Genomic DNA, 18,908 nt, shown 5'->3' on the forward strand with positions numbered 1-18,908 from the left:
GTTTTTCTCATGATTTGAGATGATACCCAAAGGAAACAGTATCTGATTGCCCTCGTTGGGGTGAGCCTGAAGCAGTGGCAGACCTTGCATTCCGCAGGGACTCCCCAGGAAGGTGTCTGCATGTCCCCTGGGCTGCCCAATTGCTTGTAACCATCACTGCTTTTCATCTCTCCAGTGCACTGAGGGTTGGCACCGCCTCTCTTGTGGAGGAGCTGGGCTTGGATTTAAGTGTGCTTTAAACTGGGAAGGACAGTGCTATTTTTTAACATAAAAATAAAAATCTTAGGTGGCTTTACAGGTTGCAAAAAGAAATAACATCAAAAGCTAAACTATTTCTTCCTCCAAAGGCTGTTTTGATTTAAAAAAGGACACATTTACATAGTTATGTTCCTAGTAATTGGGATCTTTACTCCGTTATTATTTGATATAAGCATTCCCAAATTTTTACTTAGTATATTTGTCCTTTAAAGTTATTATTTAACATTTTACCTCTTTATGTATATTGTTTGCTTCTTTAATACTGGATTGTTCCCAATTTGGTTGTTAAAATTTTTCTCCTGTCCTAAATATTTCTACTAAGAACATCTTTATCGTTTTTTTTCTCTTGAGGTATTTCCTTAGTATACTATATTTTTCATTACTAAGTTGAAATGATATTTCTTTAGAAAATAAAAATTTCTTGGAGTCATCATGCAGCTTGGACCCTTTCCCTTTATTTTTATTAGAAGAAAATTTTTTCTTCTAATTTGGCTCATCCTAATCACTTATAATAAGATGTTATAATTGTCCCTTTAACAGAATCAGATTTTCACTTGTATGTTAAATTGCCTTCTCCGGTTCCCTGAAGAGCAGCAGAACCTCAGGATGTTGCCTTTCCTTCAGAGTTTTATCTGTCACACATACTTGGCAGGGATGTTTGTTCTGCCCTGATCACAGCATGTGGCTTCTAGACAATTACCTGCTAGGCAAACACAGGGAAATGGCCAATGATTTTGAGAACTGAGAGAAAAAAAGTGTTAAGTTTGGTCCCTGCAGAAAGCTGATTGGAAACCAGAGACCTGTCAATGACTATTTCCTGTTGCTGGTGGGGAGCAGGAAGTTTGAGTCCCTGGAGGTGCAAGAAGAGCCATGGCTGGCTGTGATTTCTCAACTTCAGCCTGGAGACTGGCCTGCTCCCCTCACAGGGATGGGGGTGAGAGATTTGGCCGATTTAACAATTCTGTTTTTCAATCGATGTAAATCCTTCCCCCATCTCTCAGAATCAGATCTACCTGGACAATCTATTTCTGACCAAATAATTGGATCTTCTGGTCTTTTTCTTTTTTAAAAACATTCCCAGGCAAATGGAGTTAAACAGTTGTGAAAATGGATCTTTAAATAAGGAAATAAATGATGATGAAGAAATCCCAATGAAAAACAAGAGTTCCTTGTATCTGAAATCTGCAGAGATCAATTGCAGCATGTCAAGTGAAGAAAATATAGATGATAATATAACAGGTAAAGACAGACTTAAAGTCTGACGTGAACCCTTGAACATTAGGATGTTGGGGGTTTGATCCATTATCCCTGATGGGACACTTGGTGGGAATTGAGCTCAAGACAGTGTCCTAGGTAGCTCCTTAGGCAGGTGAATTAGCATTAGCGGGACAACAGGTCCTTGTCAGCCAACATTCCGCCTCCATCTGACCGGTGCAGAATTCTGGAAGAAAGAAGAGGGATTGTCCCGCTCACTGTTCTTGGCCATGACGTTCATGGGCTGTAGTGAGCACAGCTGCCTGCACTAACCTTTTAGAGAGTGCAAGTATTTCATGGGCCTTCTACTCTGAATCTCAAAGTCCTTTGAACTTAGACCATGATGTCAGACTTAGGAGTGTGAGAAGTTATGGTAGTTCAGGTTTCCATCCTCCTGGTTTCTGGTGAGGCCTGAGTATGTCAGAATTCACCAGCCACATCAGGTTTTCCCCGGCCTTCTCTGTGTTCAAGCCAAAGGCCCACATTTCAGGTCATAGCCTGCAGTTTAAATGCTGCCCTTTCAAATTTGTTAATTCCATTGACTCTACCCTAAACCAACTTCGGATCAGTCCAAGACAACAGTAGTAGAGCTTTTAATTGTGTTATAGGTTTTAATAGATATTTTAAAAATAAAATTTTTAAAAAACTGTCTTCATTTCTCTTGAAATCAGAGACTCCATTTTTCCAGATAAGCTGGCTTTAGAAAAGAAGACCTAGTTCATAACTGTTAATATAAGGCAGGTGACCCACATATCACTGAAGTCTTGTCCCTTAAGTAAATAATAAAGACAGGAGAATTTCTATTGAAACAGTACTGTTGTTTGGCCCAGTAATTTTACTTCTAGAATTTGTCTATAGGGATAGTCAGATTTAAGGACAAATCTCTGTGCACGAGGATGTTGTTTAGGACATTACCGTTGATTCTCATTATTCATGGTAGTTAGGTTCTGTAAAACCATTGCAGATACTGAATTAGCAAATACTGAACCATTGCTCCAAGGGGAGATTCAGAATTAGGGTCCTGCAAGCCTCAGTTGACAACGTTTCTGTCCACTGATCAACATATAACCTTGTTTTATGTGTTTTCATTTCAAGACACCTTGTTTACTATATATTGTTGATTCAGTAACATTTAACCCATGGCCAGTAGCTCTACAGCACATGCCTGAGTCAAGCTTATCTAACATTCGCATTTTCTCCATAAGGCACATCACAGTCTTGTGCATCACAGACAGCACTATGCTTGGGGGCCCTTTTAAACAGTGAAATCAGTAACGAAGTGCACAAAAATCCACAAAATGTGGTATCAAAGAAACATTTGTGTACAGTATGGGAGCTGAAATAAGAAGGCAGAGTGTCACTTGTTTAACCTTAGCTGGGAACATATATGTCAGGTGACTCAATTTTTCACCACTCTGCACATGTCCACAAATGACTGCAAAAGTGTGAAAAGCATTGATTTTAGGGATACAAATAAACTCCAGCAAGTAGGCAAACTTACAAATCCAGAATACATGAATAACGAGGAGTGACTATTTCTAATACTAAAATTTTAGAAACTACCTAAATGCCCCCCACATGATGCAATTATACATGGTCATTAGAATCATGTTTTGAAGAGTATTCAATGATAATGAAAGTATTTTTGATACATTGATGAAAACAAGCAAGATACAAATCTACATATATTTAAACCTAATTTTGTGTGTGTGTGTGTGTGTGTGTGTGTAAAATTTCATTTCTGTGTGCTTTTGTGTGTTTTAGAAATGTTCTGCAATGAGTATATATAAGTTTTTATAATAAATAATGGATTAATAATAAGTATCTTCTACTCTGCAGTCCAAGGTGAAATAATGAAGGAAGATGGAGAGGAAAACTTGGAAAATCATGACAACTTGGCCCAGCCCGAATCAAACTCCTCAAGTAGCTCTCCGGAATCTCACTGGGAAGAAGGCCAAGAAGTTATCCCAACTTTCTTTAGTACCATGAACACCAGGTATTCTAGCATCACTGAAGGTGGATGCCTTCTGGGAGGTCAATCCTGGTGTTCCTTTCAGGTGATGGTGTGTTCTAGCAGAATAGAGAATCTGGTCTGATTTACTGTTTACTGTGTGAAGCAGTGGATGAAAAGGAACTGGATTGTGAGAGTATACTCTGGACAAACTGTAGTTTGCTTTGATGGTTAGCTTTGGAAAATGATGTTGTATTTAGACTGTACTGTAATAGGAAAACAAACACCTGGCTTATGTGTAAAATCCGGCCAAATGACTTGCCTTGTAGAGGCAAGCTGTTTTCATGACTACCTCCGAACTGCAGCAGGTGCTAACTTTTTTGCATTCTTTCCTCCTCCTTATCACCAAATGCTTAGCTTTAGTGACATTGAACTTCTGGAAGACAGTGGCATTCCCACAGAAGCGTTCTTGGAGTCATGTTATGCTGTGGTTCCAGTGTTGGGTAAGGTTGCTGCATCGCCTTAAATTTATTAGTCTCTAGACTCTGTGTCACAGCTGTTATATTGCATCAGAGATCAGAACTGTGTGGACAGTGAGATGACCCTTCTTAGCTACCTCTTCATGGCACTGCATGACCTGAAGCATTATTGCATATTCCTATTCTTTTCTAATTGTGAATAAATAGTGACCTTCGAGTAGCATCATGAAGAAAGGGAATTCTGTTTTCTAGAAATCATAATTAAAAATGAAAGTGAAAGTCATTGAGGAACAGACCTTCAAATCCATTGATACTATGAAAAAAATGCTTACCAGTTAAAATGTTTTTTTCAAAGATAAAGTTATAGCTATAATTTTTGTTAAGTTCAAATTGTATTTACTTTATTTTTATAGAGTCACTAGTACCAGAAATCGCTCATGTGTTGAAATTGGTTATATGATTCAATTAACTATGCATCTTTTTTTTAAATTGGGGTATAACTTGCATAGAACTTAAGTGTTATGATCCCAGTGAGTTTTGACAAATGCACCTACTTATGTAATCCGCATCCCTGTCAAGACAAAGAATGTTTTCATCACCCAGAACATTCCCTCTGCCAGTCAGTCCCCAGCCTGTCACCCAGCCCGGGGCAACCATTTTACCGCTTTCTGTCGCCACTGATTAGTTTCACCTGGTCTAAAATCCCATGTATATAAAGTCATGTTATAAACCCTTTTGCATCTGGCTTTTTCTCTCAATATAATGTTTTCACCCTTGTTGTTACATGTGTCAACAGTTCATTTCTTTGTGTTGCTGAATAGTATTTTATTAAGTGAACTTAACCCTTTGTTTATTCATTCTCCTATTGATGGGCATTTGGGTAGTTTCTTGTTTGAGGCTACTGTAAGTGAAATTTCACTTTTACTGTAAGTGAAATTGCCGTGAACATTTTTGTGTCAGTGGCATGTGTTTTCCTTTCTCTTGAGCAAATGCCGAGGAGTGGACTTGCTGATTCATAGGGTTCACATGTTTAGCTTTATAAAGGCGGTTGCTCAATTGTACACTTCCAGCAGCAGCGTGTGCATATTCTAGTTGTGTCACATCTTCACAGACACATGGTGATGTCAGCATTTTTGGTTTTGGCCATTCCTGTGTTTAGTGGTATCGTGTTGTGGCTTTAATTTGCATTTCTCTGATGACTAATGATGTTAAGCACTTTTTCATGTACTTATTGGTCTTTGCTATTTGTTACACTGTAACATCTATTTAAAACTTTAATCCATTTTTAAAAGGTTAATTTTATTTTTATTATTGACTCATAAGAGTTCTTTATATATTCTGAGTAACATTCTGGTGTAAACATACACATTATGAGTATTTTTCCCCAGACTATGGCTGCCCGTTTCTTACTGAGGTCTTTTGAAGAGCAGAGTTTTTAATTTTCATGAAATCCAATTGATCTGTTTTCTTTTATAGTTAGTGCTTTCAGTGTCCTAGAAATCTTTGCTTACCCCCAAAGTTATGAAGATATTCTCCTTGTCATCTTCTATAGTCTTTACTTTTGATTTTTCCATCTATAAGACATCTTGGAATTAGTTTTTGTATATAGTGTGAAGGAAGTGTTGAGATTCTTTTTATTATTATTACTAGAGGCCCAGTGCACAAAAATGTGTGCACTCGGGGGGGGGGAGGGGTCCCTCAGCCCGGCCTGTGCCCTCTCACAGTCTGGGACCCCTCAGGGGATGTCCACCTGCTGGCTTAGGCCCACTCCCTGGGGGATTTGGCCTAAGCTGGCAGTCAGACATCACTCTGGCAGCCCGGGAGCCCTCGGGGGATGTTCACTTGCCAGCGGGGAGCAGGCCTAAGCTGCAGTCGGATATCCTTAGCGCTGCTGAGGAGATGGGAGAGGCTCCCACCACCACCGCTGTACTGGCAGCCATCAGCCTGGCTTGTGGCTGAGCAGAGCTTCCCCTGTGGGAGCGCACTGACCACCAGGGGGCATCTCCTGCATTGAGCATCTGCCCCCTGGTGGTCAGTGTGTATCATAGTGACCAGTCATTCCTAGTCATTCTGCTCTTAGGGTCAATTTTCATATTACCCTTTTATTATATAGGATAGAGGCCTGGTCCATGGGTGGGGGCCGGCTGGTTTGCCCTGAAGGGTGTCCCCGATCAGGGTGGGGGTCCCGCTGGGGTGCCTGGCCAGCCTGGGTAAAGGGCTGAGGGCCGTTTTCAGACTGGCCATACCCCCTTCAGGATGGGGGTCCCCGCTGGAGTGCCTAGCCAGCCTGGGTGAGGGTCTTAGGGCCATTTTCAGGCTGGTCACACCCCCTTCAGGGAGGGGGGTCCTGCTGGGGTGCCTGGCCAGCCTGGGTGAGTGGCTGATGGCTGTTTGCAGGCTGGCCACAGCCCCTTCAGGGTAGGGGTCCCCGCTGGGGTGCCTGGCCAGCCTGGGTGAGGGGCTGATGGCTGTTTGCAGGCTGGCCAAGCCCCCCAGCAGGGACCCTCACCCCATGAGGGTGTGACCAGCCTGGGTGAGGGGCTGATGGCTGTTTGCAGGCTGGCCATGGCCCCCAGCCACCCAAGCTCCCAGTGGAGGCTGGCTGGAAGCAGGTATCTGGGATTTATTTATCTTATCTAATAAAAGAGAAACATGCAAATTGACCATACTTCTGCTACACTCACAAGCCACGCCCACTAGCCAATCATAGCAACTATATGCAAATTAACCCAACCAAGATGGCGGCCAGCAACCACGGAGCTGGAGCAAGCAGGAGGCTTGGTTGCCCCGGCGATGGAGGAAGCCAAGTTTCCTGCCTGCCCTGGCCTGCTGTAGCCTCCGCTCAAGGCAACAAAGTTTCAATTATAGAAGATGGAGGCTGGCTGGAAGCAGGTATCTAGGATTTATTTATCTTCTATAAGAAGATAGAAGCTTGGCTTCCTCCATCGCCGGGACAACCAAGCCTCCTGTTTGCTCCAGCTCTGTGGCTGCTGGCCGCCATCTTGGTTGGGTTAATTTGCATATAGTAGCTATGATTGCCTTGTGGGCGTGGTTTGTGAGTGTAGCGGAAGTATGGTCAATTTGCATGTTTCTCTTTTATTAGATAAGATATCTGGTTGTTCAAGAACCATTTGTTGAACAGCCATTTTTTCCCTTTTACATTACTTGGGCATCTTTGTTGAAAACCAATTGACCTAGTAAGCATGGGTCTACTTCTGGACTCTCTCTTCTGTTTCAGTGATCTATTTGGTTTTTCTTATGCCAATACCTGTGTCCTAATTACTGTGCATTTACAGTAAGGCTTGAAATTCGATAATGTAAGTCTTCCCATTTTGTTGTTCTTTTTCAAGATTGTTTTGGCAATTTTAGGTTTTTTGCATGTCTACATAAGTTTTAGCTTCCCAGTTCTATTAAAAAGCCTGTTGATACTTTTATTAAGATTACATTGAGCCGAAACCAGTTTGGCTCAGTGGATAGAGCGTCGGCCTGCGGACTGAAAGGTCCCAGGTTCGATTCCGGTCAAGGGCATGTACCTGGGTTGTGGACACATCCCCAGTGGGAGATGTGCAGGAGGCAGCTGATCGATGTTTCTCTCTCATCAATGTTTCTAACTCTCTATCTCTCTCCCTTCCTCTCTGTAAAAAATCAATAAAATATATTTAAAAAAAAAAGATTACATTGAATCTAAGCCAATTAGAAGGAAACTGACATTTATCTTAAACATTGAGTCTTCTAATGCTTGAGCATCCTGTATCTCTCCATTTACTTGGGTATTTGTTATTTTCACAACAATGTTTGTATCACTTTTTTAGTATAGAGGTCTTATACATCTTTTGTTAGGAATAAATTTTAGAATTTTAATAGTTTTCATGCTATTGTAAAAACGATTCCATTTTCCAGTTGTTCATTGATAGCACATAGATACCATTGACTTTTGTACATTAAGTTTTTATAATCACGAATGAGTTAACTTTAAAATCTATATTCTGTATTTATTGAAATTATCAAGTGTTGTTTTTCCCCCCTGTACTTGGTTAATGTAGTGAATTACATTGTTTGGATGAATGTAAGTCTACTATCTTGTTATTTGTTCCTACCATCTTGCTGTTTATTTTCTATTTGTCCTATCTGTTCTTTGTTCCTTTTTTACTCCTTTCTTGACTTCTAGCCAATTAATGTTATTTTTTAGTATTCAATTTTATTTCCTCTTTGGCTTTTTAACTACCTATCTTTGTTCCTGCCTTTCTTTTGGATCTATTTTCTCTTTTGCCTTTTTTTTTTTTCTTTTGCCTTTTTAGCTCTACCCAATTGTGTTATTTTTTTTTAGTTCTTGTCCAACAGAAATATCCAAACCACATATGTAATTGTAAATTTTCCAGCAGGTACATTAACATAGTAAAATAAAACAGTTAAAATTAATTTTTATAATTTATCTAACCTCATATATTCAAAATATCATCTCAACATGTAATCAATATAAAAGAATCATTAATGAGAAATTTTGCATTCCTTTTCGGCACTAAATCTTTGAAGTCTGGTATGTATTTACACTGACAGTACATTTTAGTTTGGACTAGCTAATTGCAAGCACTAAGTGGCCACAAATCTAATGGCTACCACATTGGATAGTATAGCCCTAAGGATTACAATATGTATTCGGAGTTTATAGGATTATTCTCTCCTATCACTTAGGACCTTATTATAGTTACTCACCTCAGGGTAGCATAATAGAAAAAGGTGATGATAGTATCCTAAGTGCCTTTGAAGTTTATGTTTAGAAAAGGATTTAAAAGCAAAAACTATAAGGTTTTTGGGGGGAGGGAGGGAGAAAACCTGCTAAATTGGTTGTTACTATAAAAATAGTTTCCACTTGAAAATATTGCTTTTTTAAAGATGTTTTTAATTTTTTCTTTTAGATAAACTTGGCCCTACAGTGTTTGCTCCTGTTAAAATGGATCTTGTTGGAAATATTAAGGTGAATATACCAGCTTGTCTCTGGGGAGACTACAGTTGGAGGAAATAGTTGCATGAGATTCCATTCAGAAATAGATGATTGTTGCGTTTGATCTCAGAATAGAAAGTATAGGACAGCTGTGAGAAAGGTTCTGGAGCAGAAAAAAAAAATACTTTAAAAATAGTGCTTTAAAATGCTGAGACTATTTAATTCTAGCTTAAGCCTCATAAGAATTCTCAAAATAATAATAATAATAATAATAATAATAACCAAATCCTGAAAACATAAGGAAGAAAGTAATAGAGAGGTTGCATTTATTTTTATTTCTTAAGAGGCCTGCTTGACAAACTCAAAAGTCTCAGTACTGCCTTGACTGGTTTGGCTCAGTGGATAGAGTGTCAGCCTGCGGACTGAAGGGTCCCAGGTTCGATTCCGGTCAAGGGCATGTACCTTGGTTGCAGGCACATCCCCGATGGGGGTGTGCAGGAGGCAGCTGATCGATGTTTCTAACTCTCTATCCCTCTTCCTTCCCCTCTGTAAAAAATCAATAAATTATATATTTTTTAAAAAGTCTCAGTACTATGCTGATTCTCTTGGTGGCTCTAGCATTTTGAACTTAGATTGTTTCCCTGCCTTTCCTGCAGAAAGTGAATCAGAAGTATATAACCAACAAGGAAGAGTTTACCACCCTCCAGAAGATAGTGCTGCACGAAGTGGAGGCAGATGTAGCCCGGGTTAGGAACTCGGCTACCGAAGCCCTCCTGTGGCTGAAGAGGTGAGGCTGCTGGGGTGGGACCACACTTAAAACTCAGCAAAGCAGTTGTAGTGGAAAGGAGACTACTGAGGGGAGGGTCTGGCCGACTTGCATAGCCTCTTCCAGAAGGTCTAATGAATAAAACACCGTATTTGTTTTGTGGTTTTGTTTTGCTTTGCCTTTCTCTTGATGTTGATAAACATTGTAAATATTAATAGTATACACAAGATTAAAGCATGATAAAGTTGACTGGTTTTGCTTTAAGTCAGTGGATCGCAAACTCTAGGGACATCAGAGCCACCTGGAGGGCTTGTTAAAAACATAGTTGCTCCACCCCAATTCCAGTTTCTGACTCAGTAAGTCTGGAGTGGGCCCCAGAATTTTCCTTTTTGGCAAGTTCCCAAGTGATGCTGAAGCTGCTGGCCCTGAGACCACATTGGAAAACCCCTGTTTAGCCATACAGCTGAGAAGGGCCAGAGCAAGCTGGAGGGAACAGACAGAGACACCGGGAAGGACTGCCATGACTCAGTCTCCTGGCTGCTGAACCCAGGATATTATTGGAAACTGACTTAGAAGACTGTACTGCATGTGTGCAAGCTGTACTATCCAGTGTGGCAGCCATTAGATTTGTGGCCACTTAGTGCAAGCTGAGCTCTGCCGTTTCTTTCTACCCATTTAACAGGAGTGAATTTTGAAACTAATATTTCTTCCTCTTTCTTGTTTTAGAGGTCTCAAATTCTTGAAAGGATTTTTAACAGAAGTGAAAAATGGAGAAAAGGATATCCAGACAGCCCTGAGTAAGTGTTCTTTGCATTTCGATGGGTCGATTGAACAGGGTTTGGAATGGAGGCCCCGGAGGAAGAGACAGGGTGGAGGGGAAATTCTGCTCTTCAGGTTATGATTTTGTTTCTTTTTGTTCGTCATTATTGTTTGTTTGTTTCTTACATGCTTGCTTTAAAAAGAATCCATGAGATAGTGACCTGATCATCTAGATCTAACTTAATTAAAAATTGGTGTATCTTAAAGAAGAGTTAAATTAATGGAGAGCCATTTCTTAATCTTAATAAGAAAACCTAACATTTCCAAGAACTTCGTTCTTTCTAAATTAATCTTCAAATGCAGTAGTCTTCTAAAATCAGTATCCAAAGAGAAGCTTATTTTGGAGCTCATGAAAGGAAGGGGTTGGGGAACCCTGGGAATTTGCTCTGGCGTGAGATGAAGGATTGGCCATCATCTTGTAGTCCTTTCATGCCCCACTTGCTCCATTGTAGTGGAAGAGCCGAGACTGGGGTCAAGGCCGTAGTCAAAAGACAAGAACATGGTGGGTGCTTAGAAACACTCATGTGTAGGTGGGTGGATAGAGGGATGGATCCATGTATCTAACAGATCAGTTTTGAAAAACATTAAAGACTTGGAAGCATCCTCATAGTGCTCCTAACAGTGGCTGAACTCTCACTCTTGTCCTAGAGGAAATTCTTCCAGCATGGGCCCCGAGCATGGGGTGTGGGGGTGAAATTCCCTATGACTTTGAAGCCCCGTGTTATTATGATGTGGAGAAGCACATGGTCAGGCTCTAAGTAGCCATGGTTATAAGCAGCGAAATGAATGAGTTTGAGGTTTCTGTTGGGCAGGGGAGCCAGTGATCATTGCAGCATTTTGTCAGTCTCCAGATGAATTTGTCTTTTTCTGTTACTCCTTCCTCTGGACCATAAGGCCTGAGGGATTCTGCTCCCACATGATTTTCCCAGACCTTTCAGTCTAGAAACTTGCTGATGTGCCATGAAAAAGTAAAAGCTGATATTTGTGTAACTTTATGAAGAATTTAGACAGGTTAATCCTCCAATCAGTCTATTTTTATAGGTTAGGTAACCACAATTCTGAAAGATTAACATGCATGCTAAGACCACAGAGTTTGAATCAGGGCCACTTTAGGGCCTCTACCTCCAAGGTCCTCATTTCCCTGACAAATGTCTCCACCATCCTGGGGCCACCTGCATTTTTTTGGTTTCTCAGACATCCCTGAATTTCCAGGACAGTCTCAGTTATGTTCTCCCCTTTGTGTCCTGATTTCAGTACTAAAGGTATATTCATCATAATGGGTCACGCCCCTAACCAGGATCTGGGGAACTTGTTGGCCTGTGGCATGGTGAAGATCATGGGCTCTCTGCACTCCACCACTTTATAGCATTGTGCCCTTGGTCAGTTTGTTGTCGGTGGGTATCAGGCTCTTCCACGGGATCAAGAGGAAAGAATTCCAAGGACATGAATGACAGATTGTGGTGTGGTGGCATTGTTTACTCCTGAGGTAATATCGAAAGAGTTATCCGTCTGGCTTCCCAATGTCCCATCTCTGTCGGCCCCACCATGGAGAAAGTACAACTGTGTCTTCTCCAGGGCAAAAGCCGGTGCCCAGAGTTTCTGCTTCCTAATCCTTCAGAGCCTGTGCAGTGTCATGGCCCCAGGCGGCCACTGGACCCACGTGGTCAGGTGCTCCCCAATCAGCTTCCCAAACTTTCCCGGGCTTGCATTGGCTCCACCTCCCTAGCCAATGATCTTTTTCCCAGGTGAGACTGGCATGCCTCTGTGGTCCAGCACCTCCCCCTGCACCATTTTAACTTCATTGCTGTCTGTGCTTACCTCCCCTTTCTTCTGTCCCTTCCCCCAGTGACCTGTGGGGGGAATGGACCGGTGGCTTCCTACAGGGAGTGGGAAGCTATAGCTTCCTGGGTTCGCAGACAGGCCTCTGCTTCCCAGGTGACCGTGCTCAACAATGTCTGACTTCCCTTTGCTCTTTTCTTTATTAATCACTAGCTAACTACGGTAACGAATACTTAACTTTCTGTTTCTCAGTTTCCTCATCTATAAAATGGCAGTGATAATACAGTTTTTCTAACAGAGCTGTTGTAAAGATTAAATCTTTTCATGCATGTAAAAAGATCAGAAAAGTGGCACATAATAAGCACTTAATAGAGATTAGCTTCTGTCATTATTTATATTCTTATCATCATGATATATCACATTGATAACCCACCAGAAAATGGGGTTTATTTGTCCCAAATCAGAAATGGAAAGTTTGCAAAGCTTGGGTGCCAAGCCAGGCATTTCTCTTCAGAGTAACTTCTTAGTAGGGAGATTTCACACTAGGACAGTGGTTCCTAACCTGTTTTTGGCCATGCCTCACCTAAGCATCTCTAAAATCCTGATGTCTCCTCCACCCCCCATGACATATAATTCTTATTATTCAAAAAGTGAACTCCTATTCATGTGGAGGAACCCTAAAAGACCATTAACTTGGTCTAAACAAGCTTCCAAAGAACATGGCATCCATGAAAGAGGAAAATAAAAGAACGAAAGAACAGTTGAAGTACTGAGGAAGAAATCACTAAGAAATGGTTAAAAAAAATAGTAATATGAAGTGATATGGAAAAATAGTAACGTTTCAAAACATATAATAGAGAACTGAAATGTATAAATATGTCACAATATACATTTATATACTGTATATGGGGCCCCAGGATCATAAGAAATCTCTAATTGCCCCCCTTAAAAATCAAATTGCCCCCCTGTGTGTGTGTGCCCCACGCTGGGAACTACTGCTCCACCTGCAGGAAATGCAGCTGGGGGACAGTCTGTCAGGTGATGCCCTTGCTTTGTAGGGCTGTGTGTGCGGGCAGAGAAGAATGCTAATCTCACTCGCCCCCTGCTGGACTGGGGTGGAATAGCACTCAGCTGCTTTCACACCAGCAAGTGAAAGGAAAAGCTTTGCCCCTGGAGGCGGAGAGGAAATGGAGGATATACCCTTTCCGTCCTGTCCCCACCCCTAGCCCCTAACTCTGCCCCTTTTTCTCCCCTACCTTTTAGGAAAGTAGACCAGGAAATGTTGACCATGAAGAGAAGGGGCTTGAAGGGCAATGCTGCTTCAGAACGGAAATAATGTTAACTTTAGGCCAAATTAACAGCCAGTTTCAGCCTTTGCTTCCCCTCTTCCCCCTCAGCACTGTTTTCAGTGGAAAGGAAAAGGGGACTGTGAATGTGAGACTTGCATCCAGTGTTCAGGATTATTTCAGAGGTTTTCATGACTTAAATCATATTCTCCTTACAGGGATCATTAGTTTCCCGCTGCTGTGTTCAGTGTGGAGAAAAGTTTCCCTAACTCACTCACCCTAGAAACTTAGTAGAAATGCAGACTACAAGGCCTCACTCGACACCTGCTGACTCAGAAGTCTAGCAGAGCCCAGCAATCTGAGCATTAACAAGCCAGTGAGATGATTCTAATCCCTGCTGAGGTTTGAGACCCAGTCATCTAGGGCTAGGACATTGAAGCTCACCTAGTTATCCTCAGCATCAGATGATTTTGCCCTCCTTTCATGGTAATTAGTAGTTTTCTGATGACAGAATTTCCCCAACCTAAGAACAGTAAGACAGTTAAGGATAAACTAAAGATAAACCTTGGATGCCACTCCCAAATTTGAAAATACTGCTTAAGAAAGGGTTTGAGGTAAATTTTCACAAAACTTGTGTAATCTTAGTGGCCTTGAAAATGAGAGATGACATGTAAAAGGCTTAAATGCCATGATGGAAACCTTGTCATTTATTAACTCCCTAGAAAATGCATGGATAGTCACTGTATTGCTGCAGTTCTGTGACCTAGAATGAGTCCCCCGCATCTGGAAGGAAGTCTTGGGCTTTATGCTGCCGCCCTTGCATTTGAGCCATCACTTGGATTCCTCATAATGATAATTATGTAGAATATTCTGGGTGGTGTTATGCCAAGAGCTTTGAACCCCTAGTGTCCTATGACATTCTCTAGAAGTCATTCTAAGAAAAGATTTGGGTCACAAAACAGATATATTTACTGGTCCAGCCTATAGCTAAGCCCCTCTAACGCAGGTGCCATATGAAAGAGCTTTTGGAGAACATCCCAGTAAGTGACGGGAAGAAAAGCTGCCCTGGCATTTCATGCCCCATTGTACTAAATGCTACGTGCTTTGCGCTGTTCCCTCTGGGGGGATAGCACGCAGCACATCCCTCAACTCAGAATGATTCCGTAAATGTCAGCTAAATATGAACACACACACACACACACACACACACACACACACACACCAGCATCTCCAGGATGCTCGGTCACATACTTAATACAGACAGGGAGAGCTATGTGAGAAAGCCCGAACTTGTAATCACATATTTAGCATCAAATTATAACTCGACTAATTGTTCTGACAATACCATGAAACGTGAATCAAGTCGTGCTCTCTCCAAAACACCACACAGCATGTGGCTCGGCTGGCAGAATTGGCTCACGTCCAAGTTCCGTCTAGAGTCTCTAGACCAGGGGTGGGCAAACTTTTTGACTCGAGGGCCACAATGCGTTCTTAAACTGGACCGGAGGGCCAGAACAAAAGCATGGATGGAGTGTTTGTGTGAACTAATATAAATTCAAAGTAAACATCATTACATAAAAGGGTACAGTCTTTTATTTTATTTTTTTTAAATATATTTTATTGATTTTTTACAGAGAGGAAGGGAGAGAGAAAGAGAGTCAGAAACATCGATGAGAGAGAAACATCAATCAGCCGCCTCCTGCACATCCCCCACCGGGGATGTGCCCGCAACCCAGGTACATGCCCTTGACCGGAATCGAACCTGGGACCTTTCAGTCCGCAGGCCGACGCTCTATCCACTGAGCCAAACCGGTTTCGGCAATTTTTTTTAGTTTTATTCATTTCAAATGGGCCGGATCTGGCCCGAGGGCCGTAGTTTGCCCATGGCTGCTCTAGACAGTGCCTGGAGTTAACAAAGGACATCTCTGGGCACCCCTTTCACCTCTGTCCACTGCTTCCTGTGTTGGCTTTTCTCTGGACAATCCGTTTTGCCTGAAGCTTAGTCACAATAAAGAATTCAGAGGGGCCCTAACCGGTTTGGCTCAGTGGATAGAGCGTCGGCCTGCGGACTCAAGGGTCCCAGGTTCGATTCCGGTCAAGGGCACATCCCTAGTAGGGAGTGTACAGGAGGCAGCTGATTGATGTTTCTCTCTCATCGATGTTTTTAACTCTCTATCCCTCTCCCTTCCTCTCTGTAAAAAATCAATAAAATATATTTTTTTAAAAAGAATTCAGAGGGTATTTTTCTAATAGTTCAGTCTTCTTATTTTAAGTATTGCAGACATTTGACAAATACCTGTCACTTGACCACATATATAGAACAGTTCAGTACAGCAACTGTGTACCATCCCTTGACCTATGACTATCTCATTTCCCATAGATCTTCAACCAGAATGTGCTGTTTGTCATTCCATAATGCATGTTTTTATAATTCTAGTAGAGGCCTGTTGCACGAAAAGATTCGTGTAATAGGCCTTCCTTTCCCCTGGCTGCTGGCTCCGGTTTGCCTCTGGCACCCAGGGCCCAGGCCTTCGCTCTGGCCAAGTTCTGGCCGGAGCCGGCCCCAAAAATGTCAGGCTTCACTGCTCTGCCCGCCCCAGAGCCGTGAGGTCTCGCTGCTCTGCTGGCCCGGAAACGCCAGGACTCACTGCTGCACCAGCCCCGAGGGCGTGAAGCCTCGCTGCTCCGCTGGCCCCAGGGCCCTCAGGCTTCGCTCCACCGCTTGGAGCCTACATATGCAAATTAACCGCCATCTTTGTTGGTGGTTAATTTGCATATCATGCTGATTAGCCAGTGGGAGGCATAGTGAAGGTCAATTACCATGTTTGTCTATTATTAGAAAGGATGTATTTATGTGTCTATGTATTACAGTATCTAGTACTGTGTTGCATGTTGTAAACATGTATACATGGAGTCACGCTATGCACAGTCTTCCTCTCTCAGTATTGCTTTTCATGTGTGTCCACTGTGAGCCGCCCCTGGTTCCCCATTTCACTGGAGGGCTGCCACGTTAGCTCGTTTGTAGGGGTGTCACTTCCTGGGCTCAGCGCAGTACGGATTCTACCTTTCCTGGCCTTGCTTATCTACTTCCCAAGGGCTCGTTCAAAACGTAGAATTGCATTTCTTCTTTGTCTTCAAAGGGACTTTACAAATTCTTACCAATTACAGGTCTATGCTAGAGAGACTCTCTCATAGTTCCCTTTTCTGGGCCGAATGGTTGTCCACCAGCTGTCGTGGGAGGGTTCTCGCTCAGATACTGTGGTAGGTTTAGCCGTGGTCTCTGAGTACCTCATAGCGAGTTTCTGAGTCACCAGGGAAGAAATCACATTTGTTTTGTTTCCACAAACAGACTAAGGTTCAAATTCTTTCAGGAAATGGGTGGGAAAGGCACATTTTTCATTCTCATCATTTTGCTTCATGGAGGATAAACATTAGTTTTTGGCAGAATGGCTTAATGCGACAAGAATGCCCCAGGTTCCCATGACTTTTAGCTTTGTGACCTTGGGAAAGTCACGGTCTCTCTGGGTTTTCCGTTCCTTCGCTTGTAAAGGAAGAGAATCGGGCAAGGTGATTTATTGTCAAGGCTTCCTGCTCAGAAGTCTTGACGCGGGCTCTAGGGAAGTGACACGTCTCAAGAACTGGGAGAAGGGCATCATTTATGTCTTTCGGAAGCCAAAAATACCTCCTGGTTGTAGAGCACGCGTGATGATGACGAATGAGTATTACAGGGAAGATTAATGTATTTCATTATCTAATCTCTGGGTAACCAAAATAGGTCAGGCTTAGACTTCGTGCTGTAATGCAGCCCTAGAAGTTAGCTAAGGACTTCTGGCAAACCTTTCTTTTTTTTTCTTTTCTTTTTTTTTTTTTTTAGTGAGTTTAATTGTGCTTGTTGATTTTAAATTATAGCAGTGGTCTTGCTGGGCCTGAGTCAGGGCCCAGGCCAATTCTCTAACATCGTTTTCTTCTGTTAGACCACCCGGCCCACATCCTGCCGGTAGGACTCTTCTCGGGCAAGGTGCAGACACAATAAGGAAGAGCTGGCTCCTACAGGGCCAGGAAGGGGACACGGGGGGGTCGTGCTGCTCCACAAACACTCCCTCTTCCTTCGCCCAGGCTGCCTGCCCATGCTGCTTAGACTCCCAGCACCTTTGTTTTCTGGTTGCCCTGGAGAGGGGGGGCATGGGGAAAGGTTTCAGGCTTTTGTGAAAGGTTGACGTAAAGAGCAAAGTGTGCCCTGGCCTCTGTGGCTCAGGTGGTTTAGTGTCATCCCATGAACCGAGGGTTCACTGGTTGGATTCCCGGTGAGGGCACAATGCCTAGGTTTCAGGCTAGATCCCCAGTAGGGGGCATGCAGAAGGCAGCCAATGGATGTAGCGCTCTCCATCTCTCTTTCTCTCTCTCTCTCTGAAATCAACAGAAACATATTTAAATAAATAAATGGTAAAGTGTAGGAAGAGTATAATGTCTCTAGGTTGGCATAACACTGGGCCCAGAGCCCTTGCAAACAGGCAGTTTGTCCAGCCAGGGGGGGTCAGGCGCTGGAGGCTCGGGGACCCGGGCAGTGACATTTGCTAAGTCTCACCATGTTACTCCCCTGCCACAATTCCAACCAGATCAGTCGTGACCGTTAGTCAAAGAAAATACACTATCTGTACAGGAAACAAGATGAAGAGTGTGCACCCTGGGTGCCCATGGTGATTCTCTGAGAGGCACAATTATTCAGGTTTCCTTAGTTCCCTCCTTTTTGTGTTTCCCATATTTTTAACAATGAGATGCATTACTTGTGAGATCGGAAAAAAGCAGTAAGCTATATTTTTGTAAACTGCCCCTGTGCCTCAGGTGGGAAGCTCAGAATCCTTTCATGGCATGTAAAGGTCCCCAACCCCAGGGATCTTTAGCTCCATGAGTCACTCCCTACCCTCGTTATAATTTAAAATATTTTATATCCTATGATAAGCCTAAGGATTCATGAAATGGTGGTGGTACTTGTACTAGTGCTGAAACTAGCACATGGAAATACTTAAGTTTGGAATAGAATTTAGATGAGCTAAACGTGATGAAGAAGGTCAAACAATTCCCCCGATACTCCGTGTTAATTTAGGAATGAGCGCTCTGTAAACTACTGGAGATGGTGCCTAGAAAATAAAATGGAGCGTTGAAAAAAAATGCATTATAATGATAAAGCTCTGTGCCCCCTGAGGCTGAATTTATTCCTGTGGAAAAAAATCAGTTTTGACTTGTGCATATATTGAATTATTTAAAGTATTTAGGAATGCATCCCTGGCAAAAAATGCCGTCACCTTGTTCTTGAGATTATTTTTTTTGTAATTAAAATTATGATATACCTGTTTTTAAATCATATTTTAAAACA

At 42.4% G+C, this 18,908-nt stretch overlaps 1 protein-coding gene across 7 annotated transcripts in view; it reads left to right on the forward strand.

The window, feature by feature from the left end:
- PLEKHA8 (pleckstrin homology domain containing A8) overlaps positions 1 to 18,908 on the forward strand; it is a 66,846-nt gene that overhangs the window by 22,355 nt on the left and 25,583 nt on the right. For all 7 annotated transcript variants that reach the window (XM_070424505.1, XM_070424507.1, XM_070424503.1 and 4 more), the window contains exons 7-12: positions 1,340 to 1,497; positions 3,352 to 3,508; positions 3,881 to 3,966; positions 8,859 to 8,917; positions 9,541 to 9,671; positions 10,377 to 10,447. In XM_070424505.1, coding sequence (XP_070280606.1) covers positions 1,340 to 1,497; positions 3,352 to 3,508; positions 3,881 to 3,966; positions 8,859 to 8,917; positions 9,541 to 9,671; positions 10,377 to 10,447 — 662 coding nt within the window. The remainder of the gene's footprint in view (positions 1 to 1,339; positions 1,498 to 3,351; positions 3,509 to 3,880; positions 3,967 to 8,858; positions 8,918 to 9,540; positions 9,672 to 10,376; positions 10,448 to 18,908) is intronic.

The sequence above is a fragment of the Myotis yumanensis genome, unplaced genomic scaffold (assembly GCF_028538775.1).
Source record: "Myotis yumanensis isolate MYYU_CA2020_CCGP unplaced genomic scaffold, mMyoYum1.0.hap1 SCAF_9, whole genome shotgun sequence".
Taxonomy (NCBI): domain Eukaryota; kingdom Metazoa; phylum Chordata; class Mammalia; order Chiroptera; family Vespertilionidae; genus Myotis; species Myotis yumanensis.